At 32.9% G+C, this 21,851-nt stretch overlaps 2 protein-coding genes across 2 annotated transcripts; both read left to right on the top strand.

Annotated features, from left to right (window-relative positions):
• The first annotated feature begins 8,425 nt into the window (after positions 1 to 8,425).
• On the top strand, positions 8,426 to 16,666 carry LOC7485114 (uncharacterized). Its single transcript, XM_002300345.4, has 18 exons — positions 8,426 to 8,593; positions 9,023 to 9,094; positions 9,263 to 9,417; positions 9,626 to 9,739; positions 10,474 to 10,539; positions 11,132 to 11,215; positions 11,336 to 11,422; positions 12,072 to 12,163; positions 12,250 to 12,310; positions 12,557 to 12,616; positions 13,035 to 13,095; positions 13,480 to 13,587; positions 14,621 to 14,739; positions 14,848 to 14,919; positions 15,100 to 15,185; positions 15,386 to 15,482; positions 15,714 to 15,989; positions 16,281 to 16,666. Exons 1-17 carry the CDS (start codon positions 8,476 to 8,478, stop codon positions 15,843 to 15,845), a joined length of 1,584 nt encoding a protein of 527 aa, XP_002300381.3. The 5' UTR covers positions 8,426 to 8,475; the 3' UTR covers positions 15,846 to 15,989; positions 16,281 to 16,666.
• Positions 16,667 to 17,247: 581 nt separating this feature from the next.
• LOC7487549 (poly(A)-specific ribonuclease PARN) lies at positions 17,248 to 21,439 on the top strand. Its single transcript, XM_052450732.1, is given in 8 exon segments — positions 17,248 to 17,717; positions 17,808 to 17,938; positions 18,109 to 18,422; positions 18,802 to 18,915; positions 19,363 to 19,489; positions 19,566 to 19,839; positions 20,397 to 20,908; positions 20,911 to 21,439. Coding segments are annotated over 8 exon segments (2,121 nt in total). The 5' UTR covers positions 17,248 to 17,286; the 3' UTR covers positions 21,129 to 21,439.
• Positions 21,440 to 21,851: the final 412 nt, after the last annotated feature.

The raw sequence follows: 21,851 nt of genomic DNA, 5'->3' as shown, positions 1-21,851 counted from the left end.
AAAAAATAAGTAAGTGAGCTTTTATGCAAAAGAGAGTGATGTAAAAAGTATTTTCTATACAAACCAGCCTATGTTTATACTTTTATACAATGAGGCATTTTTTATACTAATAATCTTGACCAATCTCTTCTTTGTGTTATTGTTTATTTATTTATTTTATTTTATGAAAATGTATTTTCTAATGATGCTCCTAATAGTTTACAGCTCATTAAAAGAATAAAACATTAAATTGATCTTGTTTTTAGAGCCATAATTCTTAACTGATCATCTTATAAAAGTAATCTAGAAGACACAAAAGAGATTCAAAGGAAAATTAAGAATATTTTGGCAAAGGAGTACTTAAGATATAGTATGAGTCCATGTTCAGTTCCAATACTACTCGCGCTAAGGAGGATAAGTATTGGAGGATGAGTATTGAAGGATGTATGTTGATTGCAAGGTTGTCAACAATATTATGGTAAATTATAAATATCATATTTCTAGGCTAGATGACATGTTAAATAAGTTTCATGGATCATATATCTTTATAGAAATTAATTTAAAAAATAAATATTATTAAATTAGGATAAAAGAATGAGATGAATGGTAAACTACCTTCAAGACAAAATATAGGCTATATGAGTGGTTGATTATGCTATTTGGTATTATTAATGCACCAAGCACATTTATGAGATTGATGAATCATTACTTCGAGTATTTATAAATAAATTTTTATAGTCCATTTTAATGATATCTTGGTGTATAGTGAAAGTTTGATGAGCATATCAACCATTTGTGTTGTGTGTTTTATATTTTAAGGAATTAAAAGTGTATACCAACTTAAGAAAGTGTAATTTTTGCATGAATAAAGTTGTTTTTCTTGGTTACGTTGTCAATGCAAAAAGTATAAAAATAGATGAAGAAAAGTTAAAGACTATCGAACAATGGCCAATGCCTAAATCAATTACCGAGATAAGGAGTTTTCATGGTCTAACTAGTTTTTATAGGATATTTGTTAAAGAATTTAGTACATTAGTTGCACTACTCACTGAAATTGTTAAGAAATTTGTTGGTTTTAAATGAGAAAGTGAATAAGAGTATGCATTCAATTTTAAATTGTTAAGGAAATCTGTTAGTTTTAAATGGGCCAGTGAATAAAAGCATGCGTTTATTTAGTTAAATAAAGGTTATATCTCGTACCTTTATTAGTATTGCCTAAATTTTCTAAAATATTTTGAGATTGAATGTGATATCTTAGAGATATGTATTGAAGCTGTTTTGATGTAGGAAAAGCAACCAATAACCTATTTTAGTGAACAGCTAAATGTGACAACTTTGAATTACCCTAATTTATCAAGAAGTTTTATGCGTTGGTTAAAACTTTAAAGATACGACAAAATTACTTGTGGTCAAAAGAGTCTATTATCGATACAGATCACAAATCATTGAAGCATTTAAAAGAATTGGGTAATCTGAATAAAAGGCATGTCAAATGAGTGGATTTCATTGAGACCTTTTCATATGTCATCAAATACAAGCAAAATAAGGATAATATTGTAGTTGTTGCTCTATCTACAAGATATGTTCTTATTTTTAATCTAAATGTAAGATTATTGAGATCTGAGTATATTAAAGATCTGTATGCTAATGATAATGACTTTGTTGATTAACTTATGGGAAATTTTATAGGCTTGATAGGTATTTATTTAGAGGGAATAAACTTTATGTACCTGATTGTTCTATGTATGAGGTGCTTATGCATGAAGCCCATGAGAGGTGGTTTGGTGGTCTATTTTGGCTTGAGAATGACTTTAAAAGTGTTACATTAACCTTTCTTTTGGCCTAAGATAATATGTGATACAAAAGAGATATGTAATAGATGTATCACTTATAAGCAAGCCAAATATATAGTCTTATCGCATGAGTTATATACTCTTTTACCTGTACCTAATGAACCTTGGATAGATATTTCCATGAATTTTGTTTTAGGTTTACATAGGTCAAAACGGGGTAGAGATTCAATTTTTATAATTATAGATAGGTTTTCTAAAATGACATATTTTATACATTGTCGTAAGACCAATGATGTAAACGATATTGTTAATTTGTTCTTTAGATAAATAATATGGTTCTATGGTGTTCTTAAAAGTATTGTTTCAAATCAAGATGTTAAGTTTCTTAGTTATTTTTGGAAAGTTTTATGGGAAAAGTTAGGAACTAAAATATTGTTTTTAGCTACTTGTCATCTACAAATAGATGGTTAAACGTAAGTAATGAATAAGACCTAATCTATTTTATTACGTACTATCATTAAAAGAAACTTGAAAACTTGAGAGGAGTGTTTGTTGTTTCTTGAGTTTAAATATAATATGAGTTTGTATTCTACTACTAATCATTTACCATTTAAAATTATTTATGGTTTTAATTCTCTAACTCATTTGGGTTTGTTGCCTTTATATGTTGGTGAAAGAGTTTGTTTTGATTGAAATAAAAAGGCTAAAATGTTGAAGAAACACTATAAGAGTGTTTGAAAGCAAATAGAAATAAAGAATAATCAATGTACATCTTAAGCCAACAAGAATAGTAGGTGTGTTATCTTTGAACCTTGTGATTTGATTTAGGTGCATACGAGAAAGGAAAAATTCCTAACCCATAGGTGATCTAAGATGCATCCTAGAATGGATGATCCATTCTAAGTCCTTGAATGGAATGATGACATTGTATACAAGTTGAGATTTCTAGGTGAGTATAATGTTAGTGTTATATTTAATGTTTCTAATTTTTCTTTTTTTGATGTAGGTAATGATTTATGGTTGAATCTTTTTTAGAAAAGGGGAGTGATGAGAATCAATAAGTAACACTACAAGATCCATTACATGTGCCGATTGGATCTATTATAATGGCAAGAGCTAAAATGATCAAAGAGATATTCAATGGGTTGATTCATGATATTTGGGTTGAGTAAGCTTTAAGAATTCTTTCTAAGATGGTGTCAAGCATAAAGTTGAGTTTAAAAAAAGATCAAGCTTTAATCAATTGATCCAAATAAAAGATAAGGTTGTTTAACATATACCGCATATAGGGTTGGATATACAAGGCTTATATTAGCGGTGAATAAAAACTGACAAACCGAGAAAACAAAAAAAATAATTGAAAAAACTGAACCATGAAAAAAAACTGATTAAACCAATTAGAATATTTTTTAAAAATATTCGGTTTAGTTTCGGTTTCATAAGCCTGAAATCAAAAAACCTCAATCGAACCGAACCGGTTTAGTTAAAAATAAATTGAATCGAACTAAAAAACTAACTGAACCGATCTGAAACCAATCCCATCAGAAATTCCATAAAAAAGCCCAAAAAACATTATAGCTTTTGGTTTTTAATATAAAATAACCGAACCAAACCAAAACCGGTCGGTTGGGTTTTGGTTTTTAATATAAAATAATCGAACCGAAACCGGTCGGTTAGAACCAGTTTCGGTTCGGTTTCGGTTTTATTTTTTGTATTTTACAAAATTTTAGTTTGGTTGTTTTTATAAGTAAAAACCGAACCGAACCGAACCAAAAATAATCACCCCTAGCTTATACGGATCAGGCCTTATTATATACAAAGCATACATGACTTGTACGAATTGGACTTCATTATATACAAAGCATGGACTTTGTACTCTATTCTTGTTTTGGTTTCAAATTAGTTAGTTATGTGGATTTAATCTAAGCTTATTAACCAAGTAGTGTTTATTTTGATAGCCATCTTATATAAACAACTGAAATAACATAGAAATTATACCTTTTTTTATCATCATTATGAATTAAACAACGTTAATATTCTTCTTCTTTGGGCTCTTTATTGAACTTCCACAACTTATCGAAGATATTATCTTTGTGGCATTCTAACCATGTACCTTTAGTTTTTGGTTCAAACAATCATTGGGTCAAGGTTCTTTAATATGATTTTATCTTTCTTGGGTTAGTATTCCAACTCTTGATCGTGGTTTCTAAGTTGGTTTTTGGTTCAAACAATCATTGGGTTGGGGGATTCTCTAATTTGATTTTATCTTTCTTAGGTGAGTATTCCAAATTTTATTGTGGTTTATAAGGTTTAACACTCCGAGTTCGCATCAACATCACACTTGTTTTATTTTTTTAAGAAAACAAATGGGTGGATGACATATCGTTCATCTAATATCTTGTTTTTTTTTAATTGATTGGACGATAAGTCATTCGCTTAGGTAGATGTTGTGTCATCCACTATTACAATTTTTGATTATTTTTGGTAACTCAAAAAGTAAGGTCCAAGTTTTTAGGGTTCAAAAACTCAATTTTCAATTTGTTTTCACCTAAAACACTCTGAAAACATCATTGGAAACTCAATAAACTCATTTTCAATCATGAAACAACATTTTATTACTCTAAAAACAAAAATCAAATCGAATAAAAAAACTTAACAGGTCTCAATCTATGGAAAAGGCAACCCATCCTCCATTTAACTCTTCTAGCAAAGATGACTCATTGACACCAAGATTGATTTTTATATTTATTACCAAGAGATGACAATAGATATCTATGGGTCAGGCTTCTTGATATACATATTCTATCCATTATCCATTGTGTAAGAAATTTAGATATTCATGCTTTATCCATCGAGTTTTAGATATTCATATGGATATTCATTATCCGACTATTATTTATTATTCAAAATAAGATATTTATACATTATATTGAATTCATATATATATATATATATATATATATATATATATATATATATATATATATATATATATATATATTGGGTTAGGTTCGTATCGGGTTTTGAATCAGGTTTGACAATACTTATGCCATATCCATTACCAATTGAGTAAGGTAACTATCTAAAAAAACCTACCAATTCAGGTTGGATTAATCGGTATCCATCGGGTTTAGATTAAATTGTCATCCTTATAGCCAACCAGATACTTTCTCTCTCATCTCTCAACATTCAGAGATTGAAATATAATAAAAATGAAGTTTAGGACAAAAATATAAAAACTTAAAAGAATAAGGACCAAGTAATGCAAAATTGAGAACTTAAGGGACCAAACTAAAGTTTCTCATGCCAATGAACCATAAAAATGGAAAATGTCTCTTTTTATATGTTTAATTTTAATTTTGATTTTTGTTTTTCAATTTATTATTTTCACCATGATCTAATATTTTATTTTGTAATTTATTATAATGCTAGAATAACATCTGACATATGGTATAAGTGAGAGCATGCAAAGTCTAACATATCTCATGATATAAAATTATGCCAACAAAACTTATAGTGATAGTAGGAAAAAAAAATTAAAGACAAAAAAGAAAAGAAAAGAAAAAACTAGTTATGAATAATCTGGCGAGAACTCTAATGAATCTTGATGAACAATAAAAAACACTGTTGCTTTCGAACGACTCTTTCCTATTCTAGTTTCTCAGTAAATAGCTTTTATCCTATAAGCAAATTAGCATCCTCTTAAAACCCTGTTTAAGTGGTTTTTTTAAAAAATAAATTCCTATAAAGTGAATTATTTTTCGATGTTTGGTAGTGTCATAGAAAAAAAGTTGGAAAACACTTTTCAGTGTTTGGTTATGTCATGAAAAATAAGTTATTAATTTTTTTTTCAAGTTTATTAAAATAATGATGAACAAATCTTACAAATTAAAAAGTTGAATGAGAATGAAATTGAAAAAAAATCTAATTTTATAAATTATCTCAAATAAAATAAATAACAATCAAAATAATGGAGATCAAATCTAATAGATAAAAAAATTGAAAGATGATGAAATAATAATAATAATAATAATTATAATTTTATAAATTATTTCAAATAAAATAAGTAACAATTAAAATAATGAAAACCAAATTTGATAAATAAAAAAATTTAATTAAAAAAATAATAAGAAAAAAACAAATAATAATTATAAAAATAAAGATAAAAGTTAATATAAAAATTATATTAAATCAAAGCCTAAGAGGTGAAATAAAAAATAAAAAATTCAAAATAAAATAATTATTTTCCATCAAATAAATAACAAACGAAGCGAGGCATAAGATTCCTTCCATCTTTTTCCCAGAGTAATTCTCCCCAAAGATCGTTATCACTTAAAACCCAGCCAAAATCAAGGGTTTTCAAACGATCTCCTTCAAGTTTTCGAGCCCAGATGATGAAGGCAATATTTTTGTCCAACTAAACCACGGATTTTTCTGCTTCCTTCCTCTCTAGAGAACAATGTTCCGATATGGTCTCGAAAACTATTTTCTGTCTAAACGGAGCAAGTACATCAGCACAGAGATTAAGCTCAAGTGTTGAGATTTCAATAGACTATTTTTATAGAAGACTATTTGTAGCTACAAGCTGTTCGATAAAATGACAATGAGAACAGGACTGAAGTTACATTGAGGAAGTCCTTTTTTAAATCTGTCCATTCCTTGTAACATGAAAAATACTCGTGAACAAGAGAGAGAGTTCTAGTTGGTCACACTCAAACCTTTATTATTTAGCATTTAATTACTCTTCCGACATAGAAAAGATAATACAGTGGAAACAAAATGAAAAATAAAAACAAAATTGTACTGGATAGTGATAGGGATGTATCCTATTTGATTTATAATAGATAAGATATAATAAAATATAAAATAATTTATTTTATTTTTATTATATATTATTTTTCAATTTATATATTTTAAAAATAATTATATATTATTATTTAGTAATAAAAATTTTAGTTATAAAACTTTGTCTTGGCTTGAATTATTCCGGATTTAAAAAAACAATATTAACTTGGTCTGATCATATAAAAAATTTGAATTGATTCATGATATTTTATTTTTTTTGAATTAAAACATGTTAATTTATTTTTATTTTTAAAAAATGAATTTAAGGTTAATCAGGCTAACTTTATGAACTATGATTCTAGTCTTATTTTGAGTGAGGTTTGACTATAATAATAATAATGTTTTTTTTAATTAACACTGGTATTCGGGCCAATTTACACGTAACTCGACTAATCTCACGGGTCCTGAAGTTAATGACCATGTAAGTCTCTAGTGGCCATCATATTAGTAATTACAGGGCTCGAATTTGAGATTACAGGGAGAACAAACTTTTTAATCCCAAGTTTTTATCACTGAATTATTTACTATATTGTTATAAGAATAATTATGTTTATTTTTACGTGATGTGAAAAATTTTGCATTTAATAGTTTTTTATATGATTTAAAAAAAAAGTTATGTTGGGTAAATTTTGTCAGAAGCACTGCTTTCACAGTACTAGCCTATTACATGCACCTTTGTGTTTAAAGCTATCTTTCCACCGCATACGGCATTGTGAAGTACATAACCTGTTTGTCTGTGCCTCTGTTTAACAATGTTATGCAAGTTATCTGCCATGAAATTTTAAATTTTAATTTATTTTTTTATATTTTAAAATTATTTTAATGAACTACTATTAAAAATTATTTTTTGAAAATAAAAAAATATTATTTTAATATATTTTTAAACTTGATTAATTTTTTTTTAAGTCTTAACAAGCCAATTAACCCCTAGCCTTTGGGACCAACACAAACCCTTACTGGGATGTGGAAATAGACCTCCATAGCACTTGTTAGCCATTCCTTCAAGCACAAGAGCTTTCTAAAACAGGATGGTTATTGTAGCTCACACATGTAGTAAAAACAAACAAAAAACAAAAATAGATCTCGAATCATGTGGGAACTGGATCTAGATTTGTTTACAACGAAAAAGAAGAGGAGAGAGAAGTGAAAAGGCTGCCGCCATTGATTCTTTCACCGGCAGCGATGACTAGGGTTTTCTCTTAAAGAGAGAAATAGTGAAGAAAAGGAAAACTTTAACACTCCTTACCCTACCTTTTTAATTAGCTTATTTACTTATCTTTGATGACTGTTTTTGCAAATTAACATTATTTTTTTTGTTCAAGTCTCTTTTTAGATAGAGAAGCATTGCGCTCTTTTTTATTCTTTTTTCAAAAACTATTCAAAATCATGAAAAAAAAAGTAAGGTTTCTAACGGGGTTAGGTAAAAAAACTGAAAAACTGATAAAATTAGAAAAAAAACAAAAAAAAAACTATATTGTATTTTTTTTTGGTTAAAATCTAACATTTTTTTTTATGACTTTTGCTATTATATTTTCTAATTTTTAGATTAAATGACAAAAATTAATTTGATTGTATCTTGGTTCCTTCCCCAAACAATATTTAGATTAAAATCTAACATAGTTCTTAAGAGTAAGGATAAAAACTAAAATTGTTAAATATTTAAAGGGACATTCACAAAAAAGAAATTTAACAAGAGTCTCAAAGACCAAAGTCGAACCCAAAATGACGACTGTCGTTTATTTCGAAGCCTACCCTCTGTCAGTTAGATGATCTGTCGTTTGGCTTGCTGCTATCTAAGAAAAGCTTCCTTCTAGATATCTTAGCAAAAAGGAAGTCTCACTCTCAAGTGTTAATAGCAATGGCACAAGTGCTTTCCCTCCATGTTTTTTTCTCTGCAGAAATACACAAGGTTGGTCCTTCTAAGCCACTGAAGAGGATTCACAAGCCCAAAACATCTCTTAGCACCCGTAGAAAAGGTAAGCTCTCTATCACTTTCTTTTTGGTTGCCAAGAAAATACAGGAAAAAAGCTTTCAACTTTTTGTTCTTTTTAAGCACCCAATTTCAGAAATTCTCAACCAAGCTTATGCCACTATATAATATTTACCTTATCCGATATATATATATATCCTGGTGTGTTTCTTTATTGTGTTAGTCTTTTTTTCTTTGATGAATGAAATTTCATTTATAAAAATGAAACCAAATGGGAATTATACCATTGCACGGCAATACAGAATGCTACATTTCTGCAAAGAAAACTGTATGCAAAACTGAAATTGTGTTAGTTTATAGCTTCATTTTATGATGTTAAGTGAAAGATTGTGTTTTTTCAGGCTGTTTTAGTTCATTATTAGTGTATGTGATCTTAATGGGATTTGGTTTTGTTTCCTTGCCCATGATTAAACAGCAACCCAGAGTCCTCAGAGTCCCTTGCGCAAAACCCAGAAGTTGAATTTACAGGTTTCGCCTCATCGAGCTGGTATTCTCTCTCTTGTGTTAACTCGAAACTTAATGCCTTGTACATGTCACTCCGTGCACACTCTTTTTGTTGCTGGAAAGATTAGCTCGCTTTAATAGTGTATGCTATAGGACTCATTTACTTTTTAGTACTTTGAAACTTATGTGGATTTGCCCATGTTTTATACAGTTTCTGCAGTGAGGTTGATGAGAATAGAGATGGGTGGTGCATTTGCTGATCTTTTGAATGATAAAGGGAAAGGGTCTGGTGATAATGAAATGGGATACGTTGAAAGAACTCTTGGGTTCCGAACCAAGGACCTGGATGATCGTGATCTTAGATTGGTACTAATATTTTGTGCGCTTCCATTTTCGCTGGTTTTCAAGGCCTTCACTGTATTATTTGGAAGAATTTTAAACCTGTGTATGGGTTCAAAACATAGTATAGTTTATACATTCAGTTGTCACTATTATGATTAAGGGAATGCATCCTACTTGATTGCAGTAAACTCATCTATTTTCTTTTCTTTATTCATTCACTTATGAAACATAGGTTACGGACATTGTTGGAGGCACCATTCGCTGGAGAAGATATCTTGATTATCTAATCGGATCATTGTGCCATGATGAGAAAGCATTCAGGAGCATGGAACCTCTTCTCTTGCAGGTAGTTTTGGATTGTGTACTTTGTTTTTTGTTATGTGTGATATTTTTTACTAGAGCAGCATGGAATGCAATATAATAGCTAGCTGGCACTTTGAGATATACAAGGAAGTTATTTTCTTATTTTTCTGTGTTTAAAATGAATGATCTAGTCCATGAAAGCGTGTCGTTGGGTTTAAGATGTGTGGACTAGTCGATGCAAAAGTGGCCATGAGAGTGGAAGGTGTAAGACTGAGTACATCAGTAGACACAAGATGGTAAGATTACCTTTGGAAGTTAGATGTGTGGTCTAGTCCATTTAAAGGAGGTTGTGAGAGTGCAAGGTGTAGAACACAGCTCACAAAAAGTGGACCAGGAATGACTGAGAGTAATCACACTAATAACACCAGCCAGACTTGTCTACCTAATGGTTTACTGTCATGGTCTGAAGTGTAACAAATATATCCAAGCTTTATGCTGCCATCATAGTATCCAATGGTGTTTACAGAATAGCTGTATATGCATTTGCCTACTATCAATTTATTACTACCTATTTTATCTTAAAATGAAAGAATTACATAAACTAGTATTAAATTGTGTTCAAAATTATTTTGTTGATGTTTAGATAAAGTATAAGATTGTTTTTTTGGTGAATATAAACTCAGTGTTTCATTTTATAAAAAACAATTAAGGGAAAATATGTAATAATTTAAATTTGGGACTGGGTCTTTCCTCACATTTCTTTTCCCATTTTCTTAGATTCTCCGGATTGGCTTTTATGAGATTGTGAAGCTAGACATGCCATCATATGCTGTTGTTGATGAGGTAAGTTTGTTAGAGCTTTTCTTTTTGCTCTTTTCCTCTTGAGTTCTTTTCTTACAAGATTTTTCTTATCTTCCTATGGTCATGAAGATAAAACCGGTTTTTACTTGGTCAGGTGTCTTTTTGGTGTATGTAATCATTTTGGAGAGGTTAATCAGAATTTTTGCTAAAATAGATAAAACACATGTTGATGTGAAGTAACTCTCATATTTTGAAAGTATTTTCAGGATGGACATGTTAATCAATCTTTTATTTAAAACTCGTGTTAGTTGGAAATAGATTGTTAGTGTCATATGCAAACTAGTTGTTCCAGGTAATTTTATATTCATGTTCTTTGAAAAGGGAAAAATGATTAGGTAGACGTTGCATTTCCTATGACAGCATGGCCAACTATATGGCTTATAGGAACCAATCAAAATTTTTCTTCATTTTAGAGGAACTTCATACGTACTAGTTTTAATTCAAGTGGTCTGGCCTGAGGTCAGATTCTGGCTTAAATTCTCATCTAATGTTTCAATATTTGGATTTTATAATCTGGTATATTGAAATTGTTTAGTGAGGAGTTTTTTTTGGATATTGCATGTCATGACTGCAGAATGTGAGGCTTGCAAAAGTTTCCCTCAGGCCCGGTGCTGGCAACATGGTCAATGGGATTCTCCGGAAGCTAGTGCTGCTTAAGGTTTGCCACTTTATTCACAAATCCAGGACAAGGAAAAGAAGATTCGTTACTTATCTTATCATATGTTAAATCAAGTGGCAAGCATCAGGGTATCATGTGTTACAAACATTTTGGATGTAGGAAAGTAACTCACTCCCCCTTCCTAAATTGGAAGGTGATGATCGCGCCCAAGCACGCGCCCTTGCCACCCTTTATTCTCATCCTGTGGTGAGTGCATATTGCAACTGTTGCCCTTCCTTGTTGTCAGCGTAAGATAAGTTAAATTGCCACTGTGATTGTTGACATAACATAAAAAACCTCTTAAATCAATTGGTCAGTCATTGATGATCTACATTTTCCTAAGAAATTGAGCCCATGAGATGTTTGTGGATTTCTGTAAAAACTCAAGGAGCTAGCTCTACTTGCAGAACAGAAATTTGAGTTAGCTTCTGTATGCTACTTGACATTTATGCACTAAACTTGCATAAGCCTTAATTTATACTCAAGAAAATCCACCAGTTTCAGCTGAAATTCAATAACAAAATCGTGGTCATAAACCTCATTCATGTACACAAATTCCTTGCCCCTTGGCTGTGTCAAAATCTGGATAGATGCCTGTCTTGCAACATCTCTTGTTTGATATGATAAGCAACAGAATCTGCAAGATGAATGGGTTTATTAGGCTTCCTGTGCACTTTTTACTAACTCGGGAAGGATCTCCTTTGATTTAGTTGTGATAGTAAAATATGCATTTTATTGTATGAGTTTCTATTTTCTTAAACAAAATGAAGTATGGTAATTCATAGATTGGAAACATAATAAATTAATTCATGCGGCATTCATGCTCACCATTTCTTGATTTTTTATAATGTTTCAGTGGATGGTAAGGCGTTGGACGAAGCTTTTAGGGCAAGAAAAAGCAATTAAGCTGATGATGTGGAACAACGATAACCCCAGTTTCAGCTTGAGGTTTTCAGCTAAACCTTTTTCTTTTTTTTTTTCTATAAATTAAATCGCATGGTTCTCAGATGCTTCTTTCCCAATACTGATCTCAGGGCAAACAGCGGGAAAGGAGTTACAAGAGCTGACCTTGTGATGCAGTTCAATATGTTGAAGGTGCATGATGATTTCTTTCTTTCCTTTTTGGTTTTTTTTGGGTTTCCTTTAGTGCAGAAAAGATCAAGGTTATTCATGGATCCTCAGTGGATGGGATGGGATGGGATAATTGGCATTATTTAGTGGGGTTGCATTTTTCCCAATTGTTTGGAACTATGGTCTCTCTCTCTCTCTCACACACACATGCACACATGTGGGAACATGTCATGGGATGCTGACATCAATGATCTTTTACTTGAACTCCAGGTTCCTCACGAGCTTTCTTTGCACTTGGACCATTTTGTCCGTGTTAAAACTGGACTGCAGGTATTAGTTATGATATTTCAGTCATATTTACACAGAAAGGTATGACTGTTTCATAGTAGGTATACAGTGAAAATTGTTCTATCCAGTAGCAAGTTGCAGACATCAACCCTACTCAATGGCCAACACAAGGCATGCATGTAGAGAGACTAGCTGCTATTGTTAAATATTCATTAGATAACTGATTTTTACATCAATGAATAATAAGCCTTTATAATAGTTTTTTCTTAATTGGTTTCGACCTTGATGTCTGTTATTTTGTAGTTCTCCAATTGTAAAAAACTCAATAACAATGCAATCTGTTATCAGAAACACACAAACATGTGCATGAACATGTGAACACATTTAATGGTTGTTAACACATTTCTCTTTTCAGATCACCTATCACTTTACAGAATACTGATACTTTTCCTTGCTTCAGATTGTCATTCAAGCTGGATTGCTGAAACAAGGTCTATGTGCAGTTCAGGATGAGAGTGCAGGTTGATATTTGTCTTACCTTCTGATTACCCCTGGAACAAAAACTAGGTATTCACTGCATGAAAACAAAGAAGAAGAAAAATATATAAGAAAATGAAAATTGTGTGTTGGAATGCAGTAGGATACGGTGATAAAACATCCTAAACATTTGTAGTTTTCTGCTTTCTAGGCCTGCTCTCATGTCTAAACTATATGATGATCACATTAAGGCTAAGGTCAACCACTGTGATAACTGAATCTGTGTTTGTCAAGTTCATGTTTAAACCTGCTTGCATTTTCAACTACAGGCCGAGTAAAATTGGAATTGACCTGGCTTTTAATTTTGGTTCAACTGATATTGGCGTACTCAACATGTCGTAGAGTATTTTGACACAAGTTTATTGCAGGTTTGATAGTTTCTGTAGTTAATCCTCAACCTGGCGATAGCATCATTGATTGTTGTGCTGCTCCAGGAGGAAAGACGCTTTATATGGCATCACAAATGCATGGCCAAGGTATTTTTAAACCAAGAAAGGTCGTATATGCTAGTTCTAAGAGTTACTGCTTTCTTTTCTGGTGCTTTTTAGCCTTTATTATGCCATTTCAGCATCACATCTTTCTCGCACCTGCTCATTGCTTAAAGCAACTGCCTCATCTCATCAGCATGCATTTTTATTCCTTACTTTTACATTATAAGCCAATTGCAGTTGGCTTCTAGGTGAGATATACATGTCCTTCGGTTCCACATTATTGCTTCTCTCCTTTTGTTACTCTATCCAATCGAGCTCTGTCAGTAATAGCAATATTATTCTAAACAAGTAATTTTGTACTTGAACAAAATTATTAGATTAAGAATAAAATTGAAGCAATCATAAAAAAAAATCCATTTAAATTAGAAAATGTCTGAGCAAAGAAGGATAAATTTGAACTTGCAAAATTACTAAGGACTATGGTGAATATTTTGAAAAATTTAATTGGGGCAATTACACCCCCTTTCTCTTGCATACAAGTCTGCCCCTGTGTGTGACTGTGTGTGTGTTTGCTCTCTCTCTCTCTTGGAAGCCTTGTGCACGTACACACTCACACAAAAACACATTATGTTTCTGAACTTCCAATGCTGTCATTGAAGATAATTTAGAATTGTAAGGATTTAGAACAACATTTAGTCCTCCAGGCATTTACACAATTTTACTGAGTAGACTGCATCTTTTAGGTGATTGTGTTTTGCCATCAACTCAAAAATTTCTCGGTTACAAAACATTTTTTCTACAATTAATATGCCAACCACCATCACCATCCCATGGGTTTGCCTTTTCTTTTTAATGACAATTACTTTCCATTTTGAATCTGTAATTAAATTCTTGAACCAAGCCTTTCCTCTCTAAAAATCAAGTTCCTTAACTCGGTGGCCCAAGTGTTTTTTCTCTGATTGTTATTGACTGAGCTAAAAAAAAACGACTAAACTGTTCTGCTATGATGATTATTTTAATTCTTCAGTTTTCTAGTGAAGTAATATTATATAGCGTGGCAATATCTTATGGATTATAGGCATGTTATATGCAATTGACATAAACAAAGGCCGGTTGAGAATTGTTAAAGAGACAGCCAAGTTGCACCAAGTCGATGGTGTCATTACCACCATCCCTTCTGATCTTCGCACCTTCGCTGTAAGTTGTTGTCATACTGTAAAAAGCTGTAATGTCATCAAGATAAAAGCCTTTATAGATCGGTTTTTGTTTCCTTTTCCTTTTCCTTTTCTTTTCTTAAATTTTTAGGAAAGTTATCAGTTGAAGTCTGATAAGGTTTTGCTGGATGCTCCATGTTCTGGGCTTGGTGTTCTGTCCAAGGTAGTTGTCTATTAACTAATATTTATAAAAATATTAGTTTCATTGAATTTTGATAATACTAAGGACTTTGTTTAGTGTTTGTTTTTATCATCTGATGTTTTCCTTACTCTATTCATTTCTTAATCCGGAACACAAGATATACACAATAATTGTTGCAAGCTTTTTTCTTTTTTGTTAAAGAGAGCGGACTTGCGATGGAATAGGAGGTTGGAGGATTTGGAAGAACTTAAGAAATTGCAGGAGGAGCTTCTTGATGCGGCTTCCATGTGAGATTAGAATTCTCTCTCTAATAACCACTATAACATCATCTGTTTTGGGAGAGAATTTTATTAACACATTCCGTTGCTTATCCTGGATACTTGATTCACTTTTTTTTTTTTTTGAAAACAATACTCATTGACTTTTCCTTTTGATCAAACGTCTTATTTCTTGTGTTTCCTTGACAATTTTTGCTGTGCATTTGCAGATTGGTAAAGCCTGGTGGAGTTTTAGTATACAGTACTTGTTCCATAGATCCTGAAGAGAATGAAGAGAGGGTGGATGCATTTCTTCTCAGGCATCCTGTAAGAGCTCAATCTCATCTGCTATCATGTCTGATTTTTTTTTTGTCTGCATTCTAATTAGAAGGAGAGATAGGAAGGTTCTTATAATCTGGAGATATTAGAAGATAATATTCAACTCTTCTGCACTAATCCCCCTGGACAACTTCTCACTCAACAAATAGCATTAAAGAATTTATTTTGGCTTGAAGCTTTTTGGTCAAGTCTTAATAGTTTTTCAATCTTTTGTGTCAGGAATTTCGTATAGATCCTGTTGACAGATATGTGCCACCTGATTTTGTAACAAAACGTGGTTTCTATTCCTCTGATCCTGTAAAACATTCAATGGACGGTGCCTTTGCAGCTCGCCTAATTCGGACCTTGTGAAGAAATTTTAATATATGCAAATATTGCAATGTGAGGCCACTTCAGTGAGCAACCTGCATGGGACCTCACTTTATGATTTCTAATGTTGTATTTCAGATCATTGATTCTTGGAAGCACAATGAACTTTGGAAATATGGAGATCTGGTAAGTAATTTAGCTGCATTGCTGGAATTTATCCTTCAACAATAAGCCCTTTCTGATCATGTCCACAAAGCATGTCATTCCTGGTTCGGTAGGATTATGATGTCACTGCCTTGGCATATATTGAATGCGGAAATCATTAGATTCAAGTTTGATAATGATTGCTAAACCACAAGTCCCATTCAGCTTGAAGTTGTTCTGGAATGCACCTTTACAAGGGGAAAAAATATGCATAATTTAGGGACAGACAATTCTTAAATGATTTTGTTGATTTATCTTTTACCTGCCTGACAGGATGTCCTTGGTGTTTGAATGGTCGGTCCACCATGGCAGTGAAAGTCCACCTTGATACAGAGGGCTTTATTGCTTCAGACTTCAGAAATACCTCACCAGGAGATGCCATTTGAGAAATGCTTGAGAAGCTCCACTAAGAACGCAAACTAATCCAGTTTGACCAGGAGGCACAGCAGCGGTTTGTGTACATTAACCAGATCATGGAATCATTGGAAAGATTTGTCTGCCTAATTGTGCAAAGGCAGGCTTCTTGTGTTACTTGAAACAATTCATAGGTAACATGTATTATAAGGAAGCTTGTGGCCCTTACAGAAGTAATATTGTAACTATATCCAACCTATGCTGTGTGCAAAAGCCAAAAGATGGTGCAAGCTGTGTGTTACATATCCTTCATGATCTTAGCTGTCGTTGTCATTGATTCCTTAATCAACTCACTGTTGCAGTAAAAAATGCAGTAACCCAACAAGGCTGGTGGTTTGGCCAACACCACCACACCATTTTTAGTGCTAAATATACTCGGAAAAGTTCCATAGAAAGCGTGATGCTATTTTGCACAAAAAATCGTGCACTAAAGAATTCAGCCGGGAAATGATTCCAGTATCTGTATGATGTTCATGTGTAATCTGTGTAAGGCGCGCCATTAAACATTATATATATATATTTGAATTATATTTGATAATCCACTTATACAATTATGCAATGTGATATAATATAGTGCAATTGTAATACAATGTAAATATTGTAAAGATGAATATGATTCAAAAAATTATCCAAATCAAAGACGATTTTTTTTTTTTTGAATCTACAAGGCTCTAAAACAAGATTTCTTATACCAAAAAAGTCAAATGGATTGAAAGTGTCAAGTGAGAGCTAGATTTTGGGTCCTTTTGATATGTAAATATGATATTAGGGTTTTATAGACACAAAAATATTTTTGATGAGTTTTTTTTAATAGAATTTTTTTTTATGTAAATATGATATTAGGGTTAGCTCTAAAAATTGATTCATGTTTTGTTTCTCCTCCACACCACTATCCACACTTAAACCCTTGAAAAACAAAAACCCTTGTGACCTACACAGACCAAGCAAACCAAACCAAACAATGAGAATGAGAAAGCATCAATGGCTAAGGACGGCACTCTCACGTGCGTACTACTGCACCTTCTCCTCTTCGTTCCCTCTAAAGCACGTGACCCAATCAAACTTCGAGACCGCAGTCGCTGACCTGAAAACCCACCTGAAAGCCGCCGATTTCGTGGCCATCGACTTGGAAATGACCGGAGTCACAAGCGCTCCATGGCGCGAGTCCTTGGAGTTTGACCGCTTCGATGTCAAGTACCTTAAAGTTAAAGATTCTGCCGAGAAATTTGCTGTTGTTCAGTTGGGTGTTTGCCCCTTTCGTTGGGACCCTCTTCGTCTCTCCTTCATTGCTCACCCGTAAGTAGATATTTAATTTACATTTCTCGATTTGCAACATTGTAATAACCATGTTTAGTGAAGTGAAGAATGTTGTGTTGTGTTGTGCAGGCATAATTTCTTTATATTTCCGCGTCAAGAGGTTCCAATTGATTCTTCCTCGTATGAGTTCCTTTGCCAGACGACGTCCATAGATTTCTTGGCTAAATATCATTTTGATTTCAATGTCTGCATTCGCCAAGGTTTTTCTTTGCAACTTCCTATCATGGATTGCTTTCTTCCTCTTCTTCTTCTCCTGCTTAATTTGCCAGCACTTCATATGTATATGTATGTAAATTTGGGAACTTTCCATGCTGGTTAATCTCAGGAGTGTCTTATTAATTTGGGAACTTTCCATGCTGGTTAATCTCAGGAGTGTCTTATTTATCTAGAGGGCAAGAAGATGAAGCGTTAAGGCTCTTGAATTTGCGATATGAGAATGAGTTATCAGAACAAGCTAGAGATGTGCCATTGGTCAGCATTACGGATATCCTGTTCAGTGAAAGAATGAAGAATAGGTTGAGAGAATGGCGTGATGGGTTGTTGAAAGATACTAGCGGGGGGTCTCAGTTGGAAGGGTCATTTTTAAATGACTCGAATCAACAATTTCAGAACATTTTTTACAAGATGCGTCCAGCTCTTTCTCTGAATGGGTTCACTTCCCATCAGCTTAGGTTGATTCAATCGGTAAGTTTGCTCTATCTTCTCTTAATTTCAGTTGCAGATGTCTGTCACGCTTAAAGGTGCTTTTACCTATTGAACTGGAGGAACTATGTTGTTGACTATGCTAAGTACATAAGCAGCATGTACCTGCAATAATTTGTTGATGATTCTAATGCATCTTTCTCATCTCTTATGCATCTTTCTCATCTCTTACGCTGTTAATTGCTTGTTCCTTATGTGGGTTTTATGTTTTACCCTGTAGAAGTCTAAGCTCTTTATTCCCCTTAGGGCAGAAAAATTCTCTGTTATCCTTTTGATACCACTATTTCTTTTTGAATAATGGTTCTATACTACACTAGGTGAGGACTGAAGCATGGTAACTGATGAAAATCAAAACATGTAGGTCACAAAGAAGCATTTTAAAGATCTTGCTTCTGTTCGTGTTGAAGGTGAAAGTTCTTGTTCCCAGCAGCTAGTTGTGTATACGGACTCAGAGAGTGATAGGGACTTGCTTAAGGTAAAGTACATTCTATCACTTCGAGAAAGATCGGTTGATGAGATCACTCATGTGAATTTTGAGTTTTCTAAAGTTGCTCTTGCCTAGAAGATTATTTGATATTTGATTTTGGATAAAATAGTTTTAATCTTTACTTTGTAGTCCAAATGTGGTTCTGCCATTGCTTGAGGTCTTAATGTTTTTGAGTTTACATTGGCTGTTGTTTTTGAGTAATAATTTTGATGGATGAAAGGAGCACAAGCTGATACAAATGCCAAGTAAGAGAAGGGAAAAAAAGTACTTATGCACAGAGAATGCCCACCATATATGTTAGCACGTTGCTGCTGCAACTGGTTAGGGAGATTGCCAAAATAAAAATACCAATATGAAATCTGTATCTTTAGTGCCATCACTTGAACCCTCTCAACAATTCAGTGCTTAGCCTCTTTTTTCTTTTCTTTTTTCCAGAAAGAAGTAATGGATGACTATCGTAGACAAGCAGAGATGAAGATCAAAGCTGCAATTGGGTTTCGACATGTTATTGACCTCCTTTCCTCTGAAAAGAAGTTGATTGTCGGTCACAATTGCTTCTTGGGTATGAATATTGGTTGTGCATTTCAAGATGGTGTCATCTTGATTCAGTATTAATTAAGATGCTTTATGTGATGCAGATTTAGCACATATACACAGCAAATTCTTGGGTCCTCTTCCGTTGGAAGCTGAAGAATTTGTCTACTCTGTTAACAAATGTTTTCCATACATCATTGACACTAAAATACTCTTGAATACTAACAATATACTCAAGCAAAGGATGAAGAAATCAAAGACATCACTCTCCTCGGCCTTTTTATCACTTTGTCCACAAATTGCTTTTGCTTCGAAGGAAAGTTGTAATCTGACTTTTAGCTCATCTGTTAAAGTGGAGGTTCAAGTGGATGATATAAGGTCTTTTTCTATCTATCTCTCTCTTTCTATCTTTTTTTTTTATCTGTAAATTATAAAATGATCTTGCATGATTCATTTTGTTGCAAAAGCTGCCTCCCCTTTTTACTTTTGAACTCTGTAAATGTATATTGTCTCATACAAAAGAAGTGTCTTTCATGTATGTTAAGTGAAGCGATTCAAAAATAAAACCCCATTGAGTTTATAGTACTTGATAATTTGGTGTTAAAAGCACAAGGTATCATCCCCCTACCAACCCATGATATGAACACCTGCCATTTCTAGTATGTAAGTGCCAGAATCACTTTGCGACGGGATTTTGTCTTGTTAGAAAGATAACTTTCAAAAATGTCTATTCTATGGGATCAATGTACTTATGCATCTACTTGGTGCCTGTTTTGTCTTCAAGTCAAAATCACGTTCTAGTAAAAGTTAACACAAGTAATTGTGTCTTGCATCTCACATGGAAAAAGAATGAATTGACTGCTCTGCTCTTTGTTTTTGTGCTTATAACTGAGGAGAAGCTGCTCTTTTAACCAAGATTGAATATCTATTTTCAGGTCTTCCAGCTGGATTTCTGGAGTCAAACATGAAGCTGGATATGATGCATTCATGACTGGGTGTGTCTTTGCCCAGGCTTGCAATCTTCTAGGCATTGATTTTAAACTTTATTCGCCATCTGAGAATTTGGCTTGTAATGAGAGGCTCCAGAAGCATGCTAACCTTCTATATCTCAGTTGGATTAATGGAGACATTATTGATTTAAGCACCGGACATAGAACTGCAGAGTCTTTGAGATGCAGAGACCTAAAGAAGTCGCAGACAGGGATTCTGTTTGAGAACATTGTTTTAATCTGGGGATTTCCATCTAAACTCAAGACAGCTGTGATAAAAGATCGCATCTCCAAAGTATTTGGCCCAACATCTGTTACATCAATATGTCGTCTGGATGAAACTGCAGTTTTCGTGCAATTCAGTAAATTAAAATTGGTCGCTGATTTTCTAGTTGTGAAAGAAACCCTGGAGAGAAGTAATGATGCATTCTCTGTTTTGCATCCTCTGTCAACAATATTGGAGGAGGAAATACTTGTGCTGCTAGTTATGAAACTTATAAAGATATCTGCAGTTCACCTACATCGAAACTTCTCTTTGCAGATCAGGCAGAGGCAGTTGGTATCAGATGGAAGACCAAGTTGGTAGAAAGAAAGGAAGAGTTAGAAACCGAAGAGCAAGACAATTTTCACGAAGAAAATGCAGCAAATACTATATCAGTTTATGTGGAACAGAACTAGACTGGAAGGGAACATATAATAAAGGATAAGTACTAGGTTATTGATTCTTTCTGTGCTGCAGAAGTCTAACAGATTAGAGCTACTATTTTTTTTTTTTATTCTGGCCTGAAGCATGTTCAAAGTTACAGCATTACTTTTCAAGGGAAACTGGCCATTAAGAATGAGATTTCTTGTATACGAAATGTTAGTTAAGTAGCAAAAGAAATTAAATTGTATATCCGTATTCTTATTGTTATTTCTACAGCCAAATGGCATCTTTGTATATTCAAATTATGTCGTTGATGTGCAATGCCAGTGTAATTTTTTTTAAAGCACTGCTCCTTCAGTTCCTCCTTCTCACCAAATTTGTTTTATATATCATGTACCTTTATTAACTATTAACTAAAAAACTAAATGGTGCAAGGGATTCATTGTGCAAAATACATTGTGGATACTTTCACATGACATTGTCGATGGATGGTTTACTGTGCTAATTTTTTTTGTTCTTTTTTAATTTGATCCTTATTGGATCAAATTATAAACTAATTTATTGGGAGAGGTGTGATTGAAAAACGGGGGACCAAACTAAAAAACACGGGAATGAGTGTCAATAAAAAGTTTAGGTAAAATGTTTATTTTAGTCCTTATACTTTACAACTTATTGATATTGGGTCCTTTTAGTTTCCAAAAATATAGGGAAAAAATAATTTTGGTCCCAAACTTTAATTTCTTTATTTTTTGGCT

Source organism: Populus trichocarpa, chromosome 1 (genome assembly GCF_000002775.5).
Source record: "Populus trichocarpa isolate Nisqually-1 chromosome 1, P.trichocarpa_v4.1, whole genome shotgun sequence".
NCBI lineage: Eukaryota > Viridiplantae > Streptophyta > Magnoliopsida > Malpighiales > Salicaceae > Populus > Populus trichocarpa.
This window is presented reverse-complemented; position numbering and strand designations above follow the sequence as displayed.

What these genes read in the sequence shown, in the direction of transcription:
- LOC7485114 (XM_002300345.4), top strand. Translation starts at nt 8,476, where the DNA reads ATGGCACAAGTGCTTTCCCTCCATGTTTTTTTCTCTGCAGAAATACAC. An exon ending in TCTTAGCACCCGTAGAAAAG is followed by an intron (nt 8,594 to 9,022) that starts GTAAGCTCTCTA and finishes ATGATTAAACAG; the next exon opens with CAACCCAGAGTCCTCAGAGT. An exon ending in TGCAGTTCAATATGTTGAAG is followed by an intron (nt 12,311 to 12,556) that starts GTGCATGATGAT and finishes CTTGAACTCCAG; the next exon opens with GTTCCTCACGAGCTTTCTTT.